Source organism: Tripterygium wilfordii, chromosome 8 (genome assembly GCF_013401445.1).
Source record: "Tripterygium wilfordii isolate XIE 37 chromosome 8, ASM1340144v1, whole genome shotgun sequence".
Taxonomy (NCBI): domain Eukaryota; kingdom Viridiplantae; phylum Streptophyta; class Magnoliopsida; order Celastrales; family Celastraceae; genus Tripterygium; species Tripterygium wilfordii.
The window spans coordinates 3,807,466-3,827,891 of NC_052239.1; the positions used below are offsets into that span (position 1 = coordinate 3,807,466).

The 20,426-nt window shown below is 34.9% G+C and overlaps 1 protein-coding gene across 1 annotated transcript; it reads left to right on the forward strand.

The window, feature by feature from the left end:
• Nucleotides 1–11,384: 11,384 nt before the first annotated feature.
• Nucleotides 11,385–13,636, forward strand: LOC120003550 (L-type lectin-domain containing receptor kinase IX.1-like). The gene has a single exon (XM_038852568.1). It carries the CDS (start codon nt 11,444–11,446, stop codon nt 13,634–13,636), a length of 2,193 nt encoding a protein of 730 aa, XP_038708496.1. The 5' UTR covers nt 11,385–11,443.
• Nucleotides 13,637–20,426: the final 6,790 nt, after the last annotated feature.

Below are 20,426 nucleotides of genomic sequence, written 5' to 3' on the forward strand. Positions count from 1 at the left end.
AATTTTCTGGGATGTTTTAAGTCGCGATTTGTCCGAGCTGCGGGGACTTTTGAACCGAGAACTGATTTTCTGGGGAGCGAAACCAGAGGGGGAAGGCGATTCTTGGAGCTAGGAGGAGAGATTCTTCAGCTCAACTTGGATCTACTCAACTAATTGGGTTTATTCATGATTTTCTCATCTCTCCTTTTGTGTTTTTCTCTCATTATGTGTAACTAAATCTCTTGTGCCAAGGCTAGGATGAAGCCTTGGGTTTGATGACTTTGTTTATGACTTGATTTACATATATATGAGTTGATTTGGGTATAAATCTTGTGTTTTTATGTTTGATTGCAATTTCTTCATGCTTGTGGTGTTTGGCCAACACTTTAGGTTTTTGGATGAAATTGTTTGGAGAATTTGCTTAGACAATAATATGTCAAGTAGATTATGCTTCTTGAAACACTTGATTATGAATGTGTCTCCCTTTAATTAGGTGACAATTTTGTATGAATCCTAATCTCCATAGAACTCCATAAATTCCTATGCATGTTTAGACCAATAAGATGGCTAGAATGTATTTAGGAATATCCGACCTAGACCAATAAGATGGCTAGTAATCGATTTTAGGGAGATTTGGCTTAAGTGCGCTAAAACCGACTTAGGTACGGATTCGTTATGCCCGAATTAGCAAATATGTGTGTGAATTTATGTCATTCCAAGTCATTTCCCAAGGGGGATTCCGAAGCCTTGGTGTTCATCTCATATTTGTTAAATCATCTCATTTGCATTAGTTGCATCCTAATTCTAAGAAAATACCAAAAACACTTTGCTCTTTGCTTGTTTTAGTTGAATTACCAAACCAAACAATCTTGAGTTGAATTTTACTTTTGATTGCATTGTCCATATATACATACAAATATACATTTGGATTAAACATAACACCGTCCCTGTGGATTCGACCCTTGCTTATCATTGTGCTGTAGTCGCCGACTAGTACACTTGCTAGTAAGGTTAATTTAGACCCAACATAAGTCAACTCACCCATCATACTCATTTCAAATTCATTCTTCATGCATAATGCAAAATCTTCACACATAGATTCTAATGTAGCACCAAACACAATATCATCAACATATATTTGCACAATTAGCATATCAAGACCTTTGTATTTAATAAACAAAGTATCATCAATACTACCACATTGAAAACCATTTTCAAGCAAGAACTTAGACAATCTTTCATACCAAGCTCTAGGAGCTTGTTTTAAACCATATAAAGCCTTGTCTAGTTTGTAAACATGGTTTGGAAATTTCTTACTTTCAAATCCGGGAGGTTGTTTAACATAAACTTCCTCATTTATCACACCATTTAAAAATGCACTTTTCACATCCATTTGAAAAAGTTTGATATTTTTGTAACATGCAAATGCAAGCAATAATCTAATAGCCTCTAACCTTGCAACCGGTGCAAAGGTTTCATCAAAGTCAATGCCCTCTTCTTGGCAATATCCTTGGGCCACTAATCTAGCTTTGTTCCTAGTTACATTACCATTTTCATCCATCTTATTCCTATAGACCCATTTTGTTCCTATAATGGTGTGGTCTTTAGGTTTAGGACAAAGAGTCCAAACCTTACTTCTCTCAAATTGTTCTAACTCCTCTTGCATGGCATACACCCAATCATCATCATGCAAAGCATCACGTACATTTTTAGGCTCTACTAAAGAAAGCATGGCAAAAGAGTTTAAAGGATTAGAATTGACCGTAGAGTCCCTTTTGGCTCTTAGTTGCCTTCCTTGATGCAAGTCTCCAATAATTAGTTCTTTTGGATGAGACTTCATCACCTTGTATTTGTGAACACCCGGTTGTTCCATAGCATTTTCAGCTTCATTTTGTTCTTCATTTCCCTTGGGTTCACCTTCACTTTCTTCATTTGGTGGTGTTTCTTCATTTGAGATATTCATCTCCCTTAAGTTCTCCACCAAAGGGACATCATCTTCATCTTCTTCTAGCAATTGTACTCCATGTGTACCTTCATTTTTGTGCTTCAAAGGATGTTCCAAATCTGAAAATTTATTTTCTACACGCACATTTGGAGCAAGTGTGGTCATATCATCGAATTTAACATTTACACTTTCTTCCACAATTTTAGTTCTAGAGTTAAATACTCTATATGCTTTAGATGATGATGAATATCCTAAAAATATTCCAATGTCACTCTTTGCATCAAATTTATCCAAATTGTCTTTGGTATTTAAAATGAAACATTTAGCACCAAAAACCTTAAAGTAATCTACTTTAGATTTCTTGCCATACAAGAGTTCGTAAGGAGTTTTCTTTAATCCTTTTCTAATGCTAAGTCTATTACTCACATAACATGCATTACTAGTAGCTTCGGCCCAAAAATATTTAGGAAGATTATATTCTAGAAGCATGGTTCTTCCTAGTTCTTGTAAAGTTCTATTCTTCCTTTCTACAACCCCATTTTGTTGAGGTGTCCTAGGAGCACTAAACTCGTGTTTAATACCAAAAGAAGCACACAAAGAATCAAAATTAGCATTTTCAAATTCACCTCCATGGTCACTTCTAATTTTTGAAACCTTTAAGTTATGTTCATTTTTCAATCTCCTAAGTAAGTTTTCAAAAGCATGCAATGCATCACTTTTATGCACAAGAAACAAACACCATGTAAATCTAGTATAATCATCCACAATAACAAATGCATAGTATTTTCCACCTAGACTCCTAACTCTACTAGGACCAAATAAATCCATATGTAACAATTCTAGAGGCCTAGAAGTACTAATATCAAGTTTAGGCTTAAAAGACTCTTTAGTTTGTTTACCCCTAACACAAACATCACAAACATGTTCAACATTGAAATTTAACTTAGGCAATCCTCTAATAAGTTCATTGGCACACAACTTTTTCAATGTAGACATTCCGATATGACCTAATCTTCTATGCCAATGCAAAGCATCATCATTCTTAGCAAGCAAGCAAGATATTTTAGAATTTTTCATAGCATCAAAATGCATTACATACATATCACCACTTCTACTTCCTAATTTCACAACATTACCATAAACATCAAACACATAACATTTATCATTTTTGAAAAGAATATCAAAGCCTTTATCGGCTAAATGACTAACACTCAATAAATTAAAAGATAAATTTTCAACCAATCTTACTTCACTAAGGGAGAAAGAAGAGTTACCTATGGATCCCAAGCCTAGGATCTTACCTTTGACCTTGTCTCCAAAGGTCACAAATCCTCCATTCTTCTTTGCTTCAAAGGATGTGAATAATGAAGCATCTCCCGTCATGTGTCTAGAACAACCACTATCCAAATACCATTTGCATGACTCGGATTTGGATTTTAAGCACACCTAGATAAACACATGTTTAATATACCTTAGGTATCCAAACTTTGGATCCTTTGGGGTTAGTAGCAATAAAGGCATATGCATCAATTTTGAAAGTTCTCATCACATATGCTTTCTTTTCAAAGTCATTCAACCCTTTAGGCACCCAAACCTTCTTCACATAAACTTTTCTCTTCCTAGGTGTAGTTCCCTTAGGAACATTAGCCTTACCCTTGGGGTAGGTACCATTTTTGTTCACGTTGACAGTGGCCTCCTTAGCCTCTAGGGTGTCCTTAAGTTTCATAGGATCATATCCTAATCCACTCTTGTCAAGATAATGTCTTTGAGATGCAAGAAGTTCATCCAATTTAGAAGAACTCATAGAAAATTTTGAAAATTGTTTTTCAAGCATATTGTATTTCTCATTGGCCATATCAAGCTCTTTTTGTAGAGAAGAAGAGTTAGGCATAATAATGCACTCATGATCATCCCATGTATCCAACTCACCTTCTAGCTCATGAATTCTAGCATGCAAAGCATCTAAGTCATGTGAATTGCTAGATGATGCAATGTTACTAGAATTAACACATGTTTTCAATTGATTTTTTAAATCCTCATTTTCTTGAACTAATGCATCAAGTGAAAAACATACATCATCATATTTAGATTTCAAATCACAACACTCATTTAAATGCATTTTTTCTACTTTAGAAAGTCTACTAACTTCTTTCTTGGCATGCTTGTGTTTATGCATCAATTTCTCATAAGCAATATAAAGTTCATCATAAACACAAGAGAGCTCATCATAAGAAGGTTTAGAAGATGTTACCATCTCATCCTAATTTGATGAGGACACTTCCTCTTCCTCATTTGCCATGAGACACAAGTTGGCTTGGAGTTCCTCTTCACTATCACTTGAAGATGATGATGAAGAATCATCCCAAGTGGCCTTGAATGCCTTCTTCTCCTTCTTCCCTTTTTCCTTCTTCTTCTTTTGAAGCTTAGGGCAATCGGCCATAAAGTGACCTACTTTGCCACACTTAAAGCAAGTACTCTTTTCTTTCTCTTTCTCCTCTCTCTTTTCTTTAAAAGCCTTTCTATTCTTGAATCCTCCACGTTTGTTCATCTTCAAGAACTTCTTGAAATGCTTAGCTAATAGGGCTGCCCCTATTTCACTATCATCATCACTAGAATCCGAACTAGTGTCACTATTGATCCTAAGAGCTAAGCCATTTTTCTTAGGTGGTGCATCTTCCTCATCTAATCTTGACATCTCCAACTCATGTGTCATTAGACTTCCTATTAATTCCTCTATCTTAAGCTCCTAAGGTCTTTAGCCTCTTTAATGGCTACTACCTTATCTTTCCAAATCCTAGGTAAACTCCTAAGGATCTTTTGGACCTTATCAACTTCCTCATATGGTTTGTTCAAAGCTTCTAATTCATTACATATGCAAGTAAGTCTAGAAAACATCTCCCTAATGCTCTCACCCTTCTTCATCCTAAAGCTCTCAAACTCGGTGACTAGTATGTTTATCTTAGAGTCCTTCACTTGACTTGTTCCTTCATGCTTCAATTCTAACATATCCCAAATCTCCTTTGCACTCTTACATTGAGCTATGTAATCAAATTCACTCCTAATAAGTGCAATGTGCAAAGTGTTGATTGCCTTATTATTTAGGCTAAGTAATCTCTTATCTTCCTTAGTAAACTCACTCTTTTCCTTATCTACCATCTCATCACCCAAAAGTTTCCTAGGAACATAAGGACCATTCTCTACAACTTCCCACAAATCATAATCAATGGAATTTATAAAAATTTTCATCCTATTTTTCCAAAAACCGTATTGCAAGCCATTGAAAAATGGTGGTCTATTCATGGATAGGCCTTCGGCCTCACCATAAGAATTAATATTTGCCATAAATATGCCAAATAGGATATAACTCCTAGTTTTAGCTAACCTGCTCCGATACCAATTGACGGATCGAGTTTAACACAAGAGGGGGGGGTGAATTGTGTCCCCAAATTCCAATTGGAATCCGTTTTTCAATTTAAACAAATTAATGGCAATTAACAAGTAGCACACAAATTTGGACTCTAATGATTTTCCTAATCAATATTCAATCCAATGCAAGATGTGATACAATATAGTGAATGACCAAATATCAAATAATCAAGAATTGCACAAAACAGATTTTCAAGCAACACACTGCACACAGATTTTTCAACTCAGATTTTACCTATCAAATGATGTCAAAATGCAACGAAATTTTATATGCAATGTCACAACACCTTAATAAACACTATATCAAAATTTCAGATCAAAATTCAAAGTTTAAGGCAGTCTGCTAATCTCGGACAGATTAGGGTTTTGAAAATCCTGCAGTTTGAAACAAGTAGTAAATATAAACAAGTAAACAAAGAAATCAACACAGCGATTTATAGTAGTTCGGAGACCCTTCTCCTACGTCTACTACCTAGATTCACCAACCTAGGATTTTCCCAACTCCACTAAGGTGTGGTTTTAAGAGACCCACAAAACTCCTTACACCAAGGGTTTCTAAGAACTCCCTCAAACTTCAATGTTTACAATTTCCCCTAACAAAGGAAATTTCTCAATGGGATTTTCAGCCAAGGTTCTCACAGGTTACCTCAAAGGTATTTGGTGTGGAACTCTCAAGATTACAGCAACACTCTCAAAGATAGGATTTTAAGAACAAGAGAGGTTTAGATTGTAAGTAAACAAAGCCTAAAGGATATAGGAACTTCCCTTTTGCAAAAGCAAGAGTAGTGAGAAGTCCTTGATTGTAGAGGCTTGTATTGGAGAAGATTGTTGTAGCAAATAGCAAGAAAGCTTGATGATTGATGAACTTGATAGCAAGAGGTTTCTCTCAAGGATAATTTTCAATTTGCTTCTCCAAGTTGTATGAAAGGGAAGATCCTCTTTTAAAGGCAATTCTCTCCTATGCTTGCAGCCATTGGATCAAACTTCAAGAGTTGATCTCTACCATCCATTGCAGCTCCTAATCTTGGTCATTGATGATTTGAGCAAACAAATCTCCACCATAGAGCATATAGACGTTGGAAGCTTGAGAGAAGTCAAATTGTACCTTTCTTCCATAAGTGTTGTCACAAGCACAACCCTTTGATCAATGTACGTCTTCAAATCTTGACCATTCAAACTCTCTTTAATTCTCAACCATGGATGTAAATTGTACTATGCCATCTTGTCCCTTCATTTTGAATCAAAGACTTCAAAAGTGATCCCTTAGTCAAGGATCTTGTTTGATTGCACCAACCTAACTTTCTTGGTAGCACATGTCTTGAGTGAAAATGTCAAGGATCTTGTTTGATTGCACCAATCCTAACTTTCTTGGTAGCACATGTCTTGAGTGAAAATGTCAAACAAGAATATATCACTAATGATAGAGAGGACAAGGTTTGTCCCACATGTTTGAAAAGAGTTGTATCTCCATGAAGACCACAACCAATAGCCTCAATGTTTGATTCATTCAACTTGATTAAATGCCTTAGTGGAAAGTTGGCAAATATAGGATTTTTCATTGTTTCCTAGAGCTCCAAGCTCATTCTTAGAAACAGGACTTCGACCACTCTTGAACATACTAAATTCTGAGCCATATGAGACCACAATGATGATTAACCTACAAGGAAATAGGAGATAGAACTCCCCAATTGCATGTAAGCTCAAAGAGCTTCATATAGAGCGCATAGGTTAATTACATTAGAAAAACAACCCAGAAAATTCATATTACTGGATGATAAATCATTTTATATGTATTAGAATGTCCATGTAAAATTTCATAACAATCGGAAATCGTTTGGTCACTCAACCAAGCAATTAGATCACTAATAGTGAAACCGATAAATTCTAAGTGTAAATTCAAAGTCATTTTGCAAACTCAGTGTAAATGACCTTTTCTCTTGAACTTTACTAAATCAAATATGTTCATAGTGATGAAACTAAGATGCACACGAAATTTCATTTAAATCGGAGTTCATTTGGTTCACCACGTTCACAAAGAACACATATGCACAAAATTAGGTAAAACCTAGTTTTGGCGGAATTTAAGCATATGACCAAATATATATGTGATGCACTTAATTTCTCATGAATATAGTCCTAGAACATATATTAAACCTTCTTGTGCATGTGGTTCAAGTTTCAAGTCATTTGGACCTAAGTTGGTTAAGATATGATAATTGGAAAATTGATGCTCTAACTTAGTTCATGTATGTTTGTTTTCAAAACTTAATTTCCAGCACTATCTCAAAAATATATAGTCATTTAAATTCAATTCATATAAATCAAATATTGCTTTAATGTTTCATTATCATTTATAATTGATTTAATATCATCAAAATTAGACATATAGGACCATAGGTCCAAGAGAGTGTGCGTCTTTTTTTTATTAATGCCATGTAGGATGATGATTCATTATGCTAGATATGTGCCACATAGACTTAAGGTGTTGTTGGGCTACTAGAGACTTGAGCTCTATATCATTTTCGGATATGATTAATTAAGAAAATAACGACTATATTATAATTAGTTGTACAAGAAACATTAATTTATCATCGGATCTTGGGACTAAATACCAATTTGTAGTCTTTGAAATTCACACCCAGTTGTTTTGTTAACATTGTCTTCACTTTCCAAGAGGACCTTCGACCTTCTTTAGTTTTACACTATTGTTCTCGAGCTTACAAAATTAAGTAATCCTAACCAAAATATATACTAGCATTCGTGGGGAAAAAAACACTAGAACAGCTAAAATTCTATAAATTAATACCTTTGGGATCATAAAAATTTATTAATTAATGAAAATATTATTTTATCGATAAATTAATAATTTATTAAATTCTACATTAATTATTAAAAAATTAATTTATCAAGGTATTTTTTTTTCCAAAATATTGAACTTACAATATCCTACATATTTATTGGTATTTTTTGACAATCGTTCGTATCTTTGATTGATATCTCGGACATCTACGATTGATATCTTTGACGGAATTCATGTATCTATCCATTTTTGCAACAAACTAAAATCAGAGTTTCTATCAGCCAATATTGAAAAAGATGATGCCAAACAGCACAAAACCACAAAATTCAAAGTTGTTGAGTGACAAGCAAATTATTGAGAATGTAGTGGGAAATGACAAAGAAGATGAAGTTGAAGACGATGATTCTGTACTGGAGCTTGTCTTGCGTAAAGATACACTCAAATCAACAATTACATAATGAGATGTTGCAATTTCAACATAGTTATTATAAGAAAGAAGTCCCTCAAATGACTTGAATTTTTCTGGGTCAGCTTGACAATAGGGACTGGTAATCACACTTCTTTTCACATTTTGTTCAATAGCCTAGTGAGCCAAAATATTCAAGATTGTGATTTTTTTTGTGTGTGTGATTTAAGAAACATCACAATTATTTTATAACTGAGAATTCCCAATGTCAACATGTTCATCGGATAGTTGAGCCAGCTCTAAACTCGAACTGCCAACCCAACCCGCTTTATGCCAATGACAGATAAGATCGGGACAAAGCTCGTGCAAGGAGAACAAGGCTAAATGCCTAAATCCCACAAAAGAAAGTTAATTACACAAAACCTCTCACATGCCTTTATCTGTACTGTTTTTTTTTTAAAAAAAAAGAAACAATAAGACAAATGTTTTAACCTTTATTGGCATAAACGTATGGATGGTGTTTACACTAAGAATATATAAACATCACCTCGTAACGTAAAGGCTTATGGTTTTAAGTTGGGATGAGGTGACCAGTCATGTCTATTGGGTCTCCCCAACACATTCCCAAAATACACACCATATATATATAAGGCCTAGCAAATAAACCACTAAGCAACCACCCTGTTATGTTTCTGATGTTGAATATATGTTTGAATGATCAAAATGCATGTGATTGAACTTTGATCTATTACATATTTATGAGAATTAATCTGAATTTTCAAGTGTTTGCAATCTGTTTTAGTGCTTTGAAGTTATGTTTGATTATATTCGTTAATCTTGGATCGTAAGGTTCATTATCTAGATTATATTTGATTATTTAGATTATATCAAGTGTTGTTCATTTCTAGCCAACTAACTGTACATTGACATTCACGGCCCCTGCATGAAACTGTAGTGGTTGTCATGTAAAGGATCTCTTACTATTTTATGAGTTAATGCCTCAAGGAAGCCTAGACGCTCATCTTTTCAAAGGCAAAAGTTCGTTGACATGGGTTTTGAGATACAAAATTGTTCGAGGCCTGGCCTTGGCATTGTTTTACCTACACGAAGAAAGGTGATTTCTGCGTGATTTATAGAGACATTAAATCAAGTAACATTATGTTGGATTCCGACTTCAATGCAAAGCTTGGAGATTTCGAGTTAGCCAAGCTTGTCGACCACGCAAAAGGGTGTCAAACCACAATGCTGGCAAGGACCATGGGTTACATGCCCCCTGAATATCTAATGTCAGGCAAGGCTAGCAAATCAACAGATGTATATAGTTTCGAAGTCGTTGCTTTGGAAATAGCTTCTGGTAGGAAGGCTGCGGATGCTAGGAATGCCGAAGAAATAAGACTAGTAGAATGGGTTTGGAAGTTGCATGGAACTGGGAATGTACTTGATGCAACAGACTCCAAATTGTGCAGAGAGTTTGATGAGGATCAAGTCAAGAGATTGATCCTTGTAGGTCTATGGTGTGTACATTCAAACCACGCATTCCAGCCTTCGATACGGCAAGTGATTAAGGTCGTTAATTTTGAGGCTCCATTGCCTACACTACCATCACAAATGCTAGTGCTACCATATCTTACTCCTCCGCAAGAAATGTATGACATGCTGCGTTTCTTATCTTCTGGTGATCATGATCATCATGCCACTTATGACAAGGGAGTAGTTGCCCAAACCCAGAATTCAAATAAGATTACACCTCTATACCTTCAAAGTCCTATGTAACTATGTCATATATGAAACCCTCTTCTCATTCCATGTCCTCTTCAATTGAAAAGTTGAATTTTATTTAATTCTCGATGTTTTTTGTTTAGTATTTCCACGTAGATGGCCACAAAATTCAAAGTTATTGAGTGACGAGCGAATTATTGAGAATGTCATGGGAAATGACAAAGAAGATGAAGTTGAAGACGATAATTCTGTACTGGAGCCCGTCTTGCTTAAAGATACACTCAAATCAACAATTACATTGTATAATTTTTTGTTACAATACGAGAACACGACACCAGAGCTTCTTAATGCACTAAGAAAAGTTAGAGATGAGGTCCAAGGAGACATCAATTTCAAAAAAGAAACAAGTAACATTGGAGTCATGTTTTACGGCCTCCTAACTGAGTCATGCATATATATAATTTTGGAGTATAATGAGATTCTTAACAGGGTTTTGAAAACCGGACCTGACCGGCCGGTCGAACCCGGTTTTGACCCTGATTTACCATTTAAACCGTGAATCGAAGGGTTTTTTGGTTCAAGGACCGGTCCGCTTCGGTTTTCAAAACCTTGATTATTAATTTATATAACAAGTGGGACCTATGTGTTTTTTTTAAATGTATTATCTTATAAATTTAGTGAAATATTAATTTACCATGTTGGCCCCAAATCATTACTGGCCAAAAATATTATGTAATCGAGATTATTATTTTATTAAATATTAATTTATCTATAAAAATTTTGTTTTCAGCAACCAATGGACACCCCAACGATGGTTTTGAAGTGGCTGCAAAGGAAGGGCAGATAGAGGCGGATTCGCCCACAGCCAAAGGTGGGCGGCCGCCCCACCTTAAGATAATGTTGAGTTTTGATTTGTTTGTTTTATTGGATCAGCATGTTGTATTATTGCATGGACAGATAATGTTCTTATTGTAAGGCCCTGTGGGCCTTTTTTTATAGCCAACTAAGTGACAACGTTTGATTTGGTAAACAATTTAGAAAACATCAATATTAGGATAAACAAGAATTCTCATATGTGTTGGACATAAGACCTATCGATGCAACAATGAACAAGATATCGATGAGAAAAATAGCAAGTAATCTCCTCCAATCCCTTTTTTGATGAACCATGATTGCTGTTAATTTCATGAACTCTCTTGATCATAATCTGATTACCCTTTTCACCACCTGTAGTTTCTTGTTTCTTGTACTCGCACCAGAAGCTGTAGCTTCCTCGGGCTTCAACATTAGCAGCTTTGATTCAAATAGTCCACAAATTAAGACAGAGGGAGATGCAAGCGTGGTGGTCGGTACGGTTCAACTTACCTTGAACTTGCGCGACAAGGGACAGGAAGGGAGTTCTGGTCGCGCAACTTACAAAGAAGCATTTCAGCTTTGGGACAACAAATCTGGAAATCTCTCAGGCTTCACTACCCATTTCACCTTCGTCATCAACTCGTTAGGGGGTTCAATTTACGGCGATGGTCTAACATTTTTTCTTGCACCATACTCCTTCCAATTTCCTTCTAATTTAACTGGTGGTGGTGGTCTTGGTTTGTTTCCGAATGCCGGTAACTACTTCGACAAAGCGGGTTTTCCATTTGTTGCAGTTGAGTTTGATACTCATCAAAATGGTTGGGATCCACCATTTGATCACGTAGGAATCAACATTGACTCCATGGCCTCTGTCAAAACTGTGCCTTGGATCAGCAGTATTCCGAATGGGACCGAGACAGAGGTATGGATCACATATGATTCAATCAAGAAAAATCTAAGTGTTGAGTTTGCTTATGTTGATAGGGAAAGTAAGAAACGCAGTGTAGGAGAAATCTCTTATGAGGTTGATCTGAGAAAAATCTTGCCTCAATTGGTTTCTATTGGCTTCTCCGGTAGCACTGGAAATGCATTTGAAATAAATACCATCTCTTCATGGGCTTTCAATTCAAGTTCATCTTTTTCTTATTCTAGTTTGAATGAATCTGTTCCATTAAGGGAGAAGCCAAGTCCATTTTCCGACACAAATCCGGAGCGGGAAGAAAGGGATTTGGCTGTAGGATTTGGTATTGGATTTTGTTTCTTGATCATTTGCCTAGTTTTACTTCATATCCGTTCGAGGACGAAGAAGATGAGACAAGTCGAAAATGTCGATGTTTCTATAGTATTACAAGTCTCTTTTGGTGATGAATTTCAAAGGGGATTAGGACCTAAGAAATTTTCTTCTACTGAATTGGCTGAGGCAACAAAAAACTTTGCAGAAGAAGATATGCTTGGAGAGGGAGGGTTCGGAGCGGTTTATCGAGGCTTTTTAAAAGACTTGAACTCCTATGTAGCTGTAAAGAGGATATCAAGTGCATCTAAACAGGGAGTCAAAGAATACGCATCAGAAGTGAAGGTCATTAGCCGATTAAGGCACAAAAATATGGTGAAGCTCCTTGGCTGGTGCCATGAAAAGGATCTCTTACTAGTTTATGAGTTCATGCCTCAAGGAAGCCTAGACGCTCACCTTTTCAAAGGTAAAAGCTTGTTGACATGGGTTTTGAGATACAAAATTGTTCAAGGATTGGCCTTGGCATTACTTTACCTACACGAAGAAGGTGATTTCTGCGTGATTCATAGAGACATTAAATCAAGCAACATTATGTTGGATTCCGACTTCAATGCAAAGCTTGGAGATTTCGGGTTAGCCAGGCTTGTTGACCACGCAAAAGGGTGTCAAACCACAATGCTGGCAGGGACCATGGGTTACATGGCCCCTGAATATCTAATGTCAGGCAAGGCTAGCAAAGCAACAGATGTATATAGTTTCGGAGTCGTTGCGTTGGAAATAGCTTCTGGTAGAAAGGCTGCGGATCCTAAGAACGCTGAAGAAATAAGACTAGTAGAATGGGTTTGGGAGTTGCATGGAACTGGGAATGTACTTGATGCAGTAGACCCCAAATTGTGCAGAGAGTTTGATGAGGAGCAAGTCAAGATATTGATCCTTGTAGGTCTATGGTGCGTACATCCAGACCACACATTCCGGCCTTCGATACGGCAAGTGATCAATGTTCTTAGTTTTGAGGCTCCATTGCCTACACTACCATCACAAATGCCAGTGCTAGCATATCTAACTCCGTCGCAAGAAATGTTTGAAATGCTGCGTTTCTTATCTTCTGGTGATCATGATCGTCATGCCACTCATGACAATGGAGTAGTTACCCAAACCCAGAATTCAAATCAAGATTACACCTCCATATCCTCAAAGTCTTCTGTAACTATGTCATATATGAATTCCTCTTCTCATTCCATGTCCTCTTCAATTGAAAAGTTGAATGTAATTTAATTCTATAGTATGATTCTTTTTTCCTTTTTGTATACATCATTGTTTGAACATGTACAATCACTCTAGTTTTTTTTTCTTCTTAAATTTTACCGTAGAGAAAAGTAGATTAAGGAGGCGGGATGAAAGTTTGACCCAAGCCACTTAAGTTATTGTTCGCTTTGGGCCTGAGGTCTGCGCGACTTTGTTCTTATTAACAGGGCTCTCAAGTAGGGATGACAACGTTTCGGGTGTCCTTTTAATTAAGGAATACCAAAATCATTCCCATTTAAGGTACTCTATACCAAAATCATTCCAAAATCATTTTAATTTCTTAAACTGTAACCGTTCCATAATAGTTTATCACCGGGTACCCATTTACCATTTAACTTTTAATATTTTTTAATTTTCATTAATGGTCGGATATCTGTTTCTTAAACCCGCAAATCCAAACCTAACTCGTCCCAAACTCAAACTCGAAACCCGAATTGATTGTGTTCACTAGATGTTTGTTGAGGTTTTGTGCTTCTCTTATAAACCACATGTGCTAATAATTGAGGTTACTTGGTAAGAGTGTCTGTCCGAGTTGAAGAGCAAAAAAGTTCGGGATGGTTAGAACAGTAAAACACAAAAAGTATGGGTTGATAAAATTTTTGGTGATAACCAAAATTTTATTTTGATCACTGAAAGATCAAAAGTTACAAAAAAATTCTAAAAAAATTTTGTCTACATTATCTTTAGCGGGAGCACTACATATCCCAGCAAATATTGTTCCAAAAGCATCCCAGTATATGTGGCATTGATATATCACCAAGTGACATGAAAAGTAGATGATTTGTCATTTTCCCGGGACAAAAATATCCTTTTTTCTTGATCTAATTTCTTTTCCTATCTATGCTGACATCACCTGATGACATCACTATTTTTTACTTTGTCTTTTCTTAAATGAAAATTTAAAACATTTTATCTCTCAAAATACATGTTAGATTTTTTAAAAATTACATATTCGAAATTAGCATGTAAGACTCTTTTCAACAAGATTCATTGTCTATATATTTTATCGAGTCATTCTTAATTACATTGTTTCAAAAAAAATTTAATTATAATGTTTTTCAATATCAAACTATAATTACATTTAATCTGAATTACAAAGACGATTATTACATTGTTTTTCATTATCACAAACAGTTCTTAATTACATTATTTTTTAAAATAATACAATTATACTATTTTTCATTATTGAACTGTAATTACAACGTTTTTGTATTACACCGACTATAATTACATTGTCTTTGAGGTACGTAGATAATAATTACATTGTTTTTACGTAACGCATACGTTTGAGATCCATATCGAGAAAATAGAAGCATCCACAAAGAAACCGATATTGAGTTTTGGTCTTCCACATCATATAGGCTTGCCAATTTCTCCTTCAAATTGGCCTTAAACAACAAAGAGATAAAATAAAACTCAATGGAAGAAATTACCATGAAAAGGATATATTACAAGATCAAATAAAAATGTAATTTAATAAACCCATAGATTTTTTACTCTACTCAGTTGCTACATGTCAAAGCAAGACAAGCAACAAAAGTAAAGATCAAAGCAATGAAGAACAAGGATGAATCGGAACATGCCAAGCACGAATTCGAGTGGCATGGAGATTCGTAAATCTTATAGATCTACATGTGGACCAAAAAGCTTTACTCCACTTCTTAATGAGTTCACACACAAAAAAAATTGAGCATGCAAACAATACCTTGAGCTGACTCAAAGCCATATGAGTTTTGGTGACGAAACTTGACAGCCAAAATCATGATCGTTGATGTGGTCTCATAACCAGCAACGAGTAAAGCCAGATGTAGGCGGCTGTATGAACAAGAATTATGACCTAACACAATTTACGAGAATGAGAATTTTTATTTGAAAATAATCCAACTCAACAATCCAGTCAGCTTGTCACCTAACTGGGACATTGCTGGGATATAAAGTTGTTGGGACATTTAGACTTTTTGTATCTTTAGAGAGGTGCGTTCAAAGTTGTATGTCACTTAAAAAATTACCATCTCACTTATAAGATGATAAAACGGGTCGATCCTTCCTAAACTCTCCCCTCTCGAAATGTTCGCAAACACTAACACCAAACAAACATAAGTGAACACAACCAATTCAGCCAAATATACAACTCAACCTCTAGGCCTGCAAATCAATTTTCAATTTTAATTCTTGTATATATATATAGAGAAGTTTTCATAAAAATATATTCCTGATTTGTTTAATAAGGATTAACTAGAAGCTTCTGTCTTTTCTTAATTGTTTTGTGACAAAAAATAATTTTTCGTCCCTCAGCTATATGCATGGTTTCATTTCCCGTCCCTAAACTCTCTTTTTTCCCCAATTTAGTATCTCAACTATGGGAAAGTACCCTTTTCGTCATTCAAGTGAGATTGAGGTCGGAAAATGCATGCGTGGCACCTATGTGGCACGTCTAAGTGTCGGAGCGAGACCTTCCTCGCATAAGAGAGTCTATAAGATGATTCCGTAATATTAACCCACCTAAGAGATTTTTCGCATAATAATAATAATAATAATAATAATAATCTTGCTCTCCTTATATATACATGCTTAATTACAATAGCATATCAAGCAGGTGCAAAAGAGATTACGAAGAGTGTCTTTTTAAGGTCTCAATATAGTTGTTGCAGAGAATGGAGCATCAAAGCTCAATACAACATCACCAAAAATCATTACAAACATCGATTGAACCCACTAATCTCCAAAACATGGGCCCAATACATTTAAATTGATAATGCAAGTCCACAAAGGATTAAGTGTCTCGGCCCACTAACCTTCAAAACATGGGCTCAAACCCAATAATTTTATCTATTTTGCAGGTCCATCAAGATCAAAGCTCACAGCCAACCAACCACCCATATCATGTGTCATGCAATCTGACACCCATCAGACGTCACGTCTGTCACCCATAGCAGATGTCACACCAACCTGCAAGCTAACAACCACCAAACAGTTGCCCAGTATTGCACCAATCAACCGCAGACGTCATGTGCCATCTCAACTTGTGGCATGTCCCCATATATAGACCAGTTATAGAATGATTTCTTAAGTGTGAACAAAGTTACAACTCCATCATGACCTCACTTGACAAGTATGATGATCTCAGGTTTGATTATTCTTTCTTTACATTGTCAGTTAAATCATGCATATGCATTTACCATAAGACACTTTCTTTATATCTCCTCACGACAAGTGGTGAGCCCTACATTCAGGCGACTAGCCTCTCTGATTCTCATCTTTTCATTACTTTATAGATTACTTTCCAAGTATCACCTTTCCAACTAATTGCCTAAACAATCATGTCCCAAGTTCACCATTTCTTAGACAATACTTTTATCAAAAGACATAGTTATGGACATAGTGATGTATAGCCAATCGAGAAGAAGTTGATCTATAGTCATCCATTCATCATACTCAAGATTTACTTGAAATTGTGCACCTCTTGATGATGAAGCAACAACAGCAGAAAGATATTGTGGTGAACATGGCTTTATCCCAAATATAAAATCATCTAGCTTGTTTCCACGGATGATAGGTAAGATCATGATTTCCCACAATAGATAATTCTTTCTATCCAACTTGATAGAACAAAATTGATTGAGTGAGTTGCTGAATAGAAGTGTCTTGTAACTGATTTGGAGATTGGTTAAGGAAGGAAGTATTGACACTGTGTCATTGTCGGACGTAGTTGGTAATATTTTAGGTCTAGTGGTCATGGCCTTTGCCTTAAAGCTCCGATACCAAGTAATGTCTATAGTTTTTAGAAAACTACACTTGATTTTCAAGAGAGATTACAAATAGACATATATCAGTAACAAATAATAAAGTACTAGGTGATAATTGTTAAGAGACGCATGAGTACTTGTGTAAGTGCTTGCAACTTCCTAAACCAGTTAAGTGTATTATCTGCATCATTCTCAATTGTGAGCTCATGGGCTCTTCATAGTTGGGAACGTGTGCCTTAACACAATCCAAAGATAAAAGGCAGTGTATTTTGGGCATTGAAGGCCTTAAAATAAAAGAATGAGGGTCTGATATATTTTTTTAACCACCTGCCTAATACCATTTTTCATGATTTCATTGGAGGCCAGCCCTCCAATGTCACAATAGTTGATCCACCACTAACCCTAAACCTAAATAAGAAGACACACTACATTTATTATTAAAGACCCTTTAGGTCATATATTTCATTATAGTATTTAAATTACAATTTATAATGGAGTCTCTACGATAGAGAAAATACAAAATAAATTGAAATAACCAAGTGATAAAGATAACCATTCAATCATAAACAAAAATATTAATTTATCAAATGTACATAAACAAAAAATAAGTAATTAAATGTATTTATGATTCGATTAATATTTTCTTCGAACACATTATGTGCAGTGAATTATGTCTACACTTTATATAAAATAAAACTTTCCTCCGAAGAGTAATAGCAAAACTTGTATTATTATATTTGTTCAAGTTTTTTTATATTATTGTGAGTATTATGAAATATGAAAATTTTATTATTTATTATTTATACGTAATATATATCTACTAATTTAGTATATTGAATCAGTTTGAACCCTATCCAACTCCGGTTGAACCAATGGACCATGAATTAATAAATTTTTTGAGTCGATGATCAGTCCAGTTTTCAGAACCTTGTCAGTCTTACACGAAAATGTCCTTTTCAAATTTCAATTATCTCTCTTCAACTTAATTAAAAAGAAAGTAAATGAAAATGAAATTATGCAAATTAATTGGAGACACTTACAATGTCCGGTTCAAGACTAGCTCACAACTTTAAATTTAATTTTTTTTAGAAATAAACTTTAAATTTAATTAATTTTATGGAATAACGATGTATTAATATATTATCGATATCTTTGGTTACCTTTTTTTTTGAAAGGAAAGTTTATACTTTGTTAAGAATTATGCGGCAATAAATCTGTCAATATAGTTTCTTGAAGCCAAACGGGCTCATGTAATAAACTCCACACATATGAAGTTGAACATTGCAGAGCAAAATGAGCAATGCAATGGGCAACCATATTACAACTATGCGGGCGAAGCGTACATAAACTGTAGATTATGTTTATGTTACCTTTTAAAGTATAATGTAAAAAACAATGTGTATGACAAACAATCAACAAAGAGCAAATACACCAACAAGAATTGGCTTGATTGATAATCGACCGGGTTAGACATATGTGTGCCAAAGATTAAATTCCAACCGCAAACGTAATTGTTTGTGGTATTTTAAAAAACAAAGAACAAATACAAGTATATACATTTTGCGTGCACGTTTTCCCTTAAAATGATAGACTAGTACTCTATACTTTGTTAAATCCACCTGGTGTAGTTAAAATCAATATAAATTTTCAAAAAAAAACACATACTTTATTGTTCTGATATAAAACAAATTAATAAGTACAAATGAGTTATCTTGTTTTCATTGTTTTATTTATATTTTTGAAATGGAGTCACAAATGAATATGTTGTCCAATAGTAGAATTGTTGGGGTGCAACCTAGAAATAGCTAAAGTACTACTCAATAAGTTTCACTAATTAATTAACTAATAATTACAAGAGCGGCTTCATTTTTTCATTATTTATTTTAACTACATCCACATATGGGGTCACGCCATCCCGCCCTGTTGTCATCCCTCCATTTTATATGTCTAAAATTAAATAAAATAAAATTAATAACTAATAAGAAGATTTGAAATCTTTGCCAAGCAATTGATAAAACAATTGATGCAATTTGATTTCTCAGTTCAAATCATAGTAACTCCACTCTAGATTATGCTCCTTCCCCATACTAGGAGTGAAAGTATTTGAATAAAAATATATAATAGCATTCCCAACAGTCTTCTTATCCAACTCTTTATCCTCATATTTGAAGAACACGTCAAAAAATAATGATGCAACAGTTTCTCTATCCTTATATAACTCTCTACTTTATTCTCTATATCTTATTTCCTTCCTTAGGGTGAGGGAGTGAAAAAAGCGCTGACTATGTGTGTCAAATTACATTTTACATCTCATTAAAATTGACACACCAATCCTTAACAGGGATAGAGAACGCGTGAAATCATTTGCGAGAGACGAGAACTCTTCTTCTCCAAAACTTTCATATGCTCTCCATTGGCGTCGAATCGAAGAAATCAACACATGCAGCTCTCCTCTATTAGTTTTTTGCCTTCGTCTCATATATAAGATTTTTGAAATCATTTGATTTGAAGGTATTTTGTCGAAACATAAAATCTAGGGTTCAATGTTCTTGATTTAGTTTTTATTTTATTTTGATTTTTGCTGAATTTTTTCAATTTTACAGAGATATAACAATCTGATGGGTACATACTCTTTGGGTGATCAATAACGAAATTGTGTTTGTCAATTATCAATTTCCATTCTTTCATTATCAGTATTCACCAAATACTTTAATTATTAAGAAAAATATGTCTATAACTGGGGGAGATAAAAATTAATGAATTGTAGAAATATTCAAATTTGATGATAGAGGGAACATGTATAAGGAATTTGTTGGGTGCATAGTGCAAAAATTGAATCCCTATACTGCATAATGGTCCTATGGCACTATAAAATAGGGATAGAGATGAGAAAACTGCTGCGAATGCTCTAAGGGTTTTGTAGAATTTGGGTTAATTCATGTATATTAATCTTGTAATAAAATTTTTTGAGTAGTTTGATAATACTACTATGATCGATCGCTTACTGGTAAGTT

Bases quoted from the DNA above. Each gene is read 5' to 3' on its own strand.
- LOC120003550 (XM_038852568.1), top strand. From the start codon at position 11,444: ATGATTGCTGTTAATTTCATGAACTCTCTTGATCATAATCTGATTACC.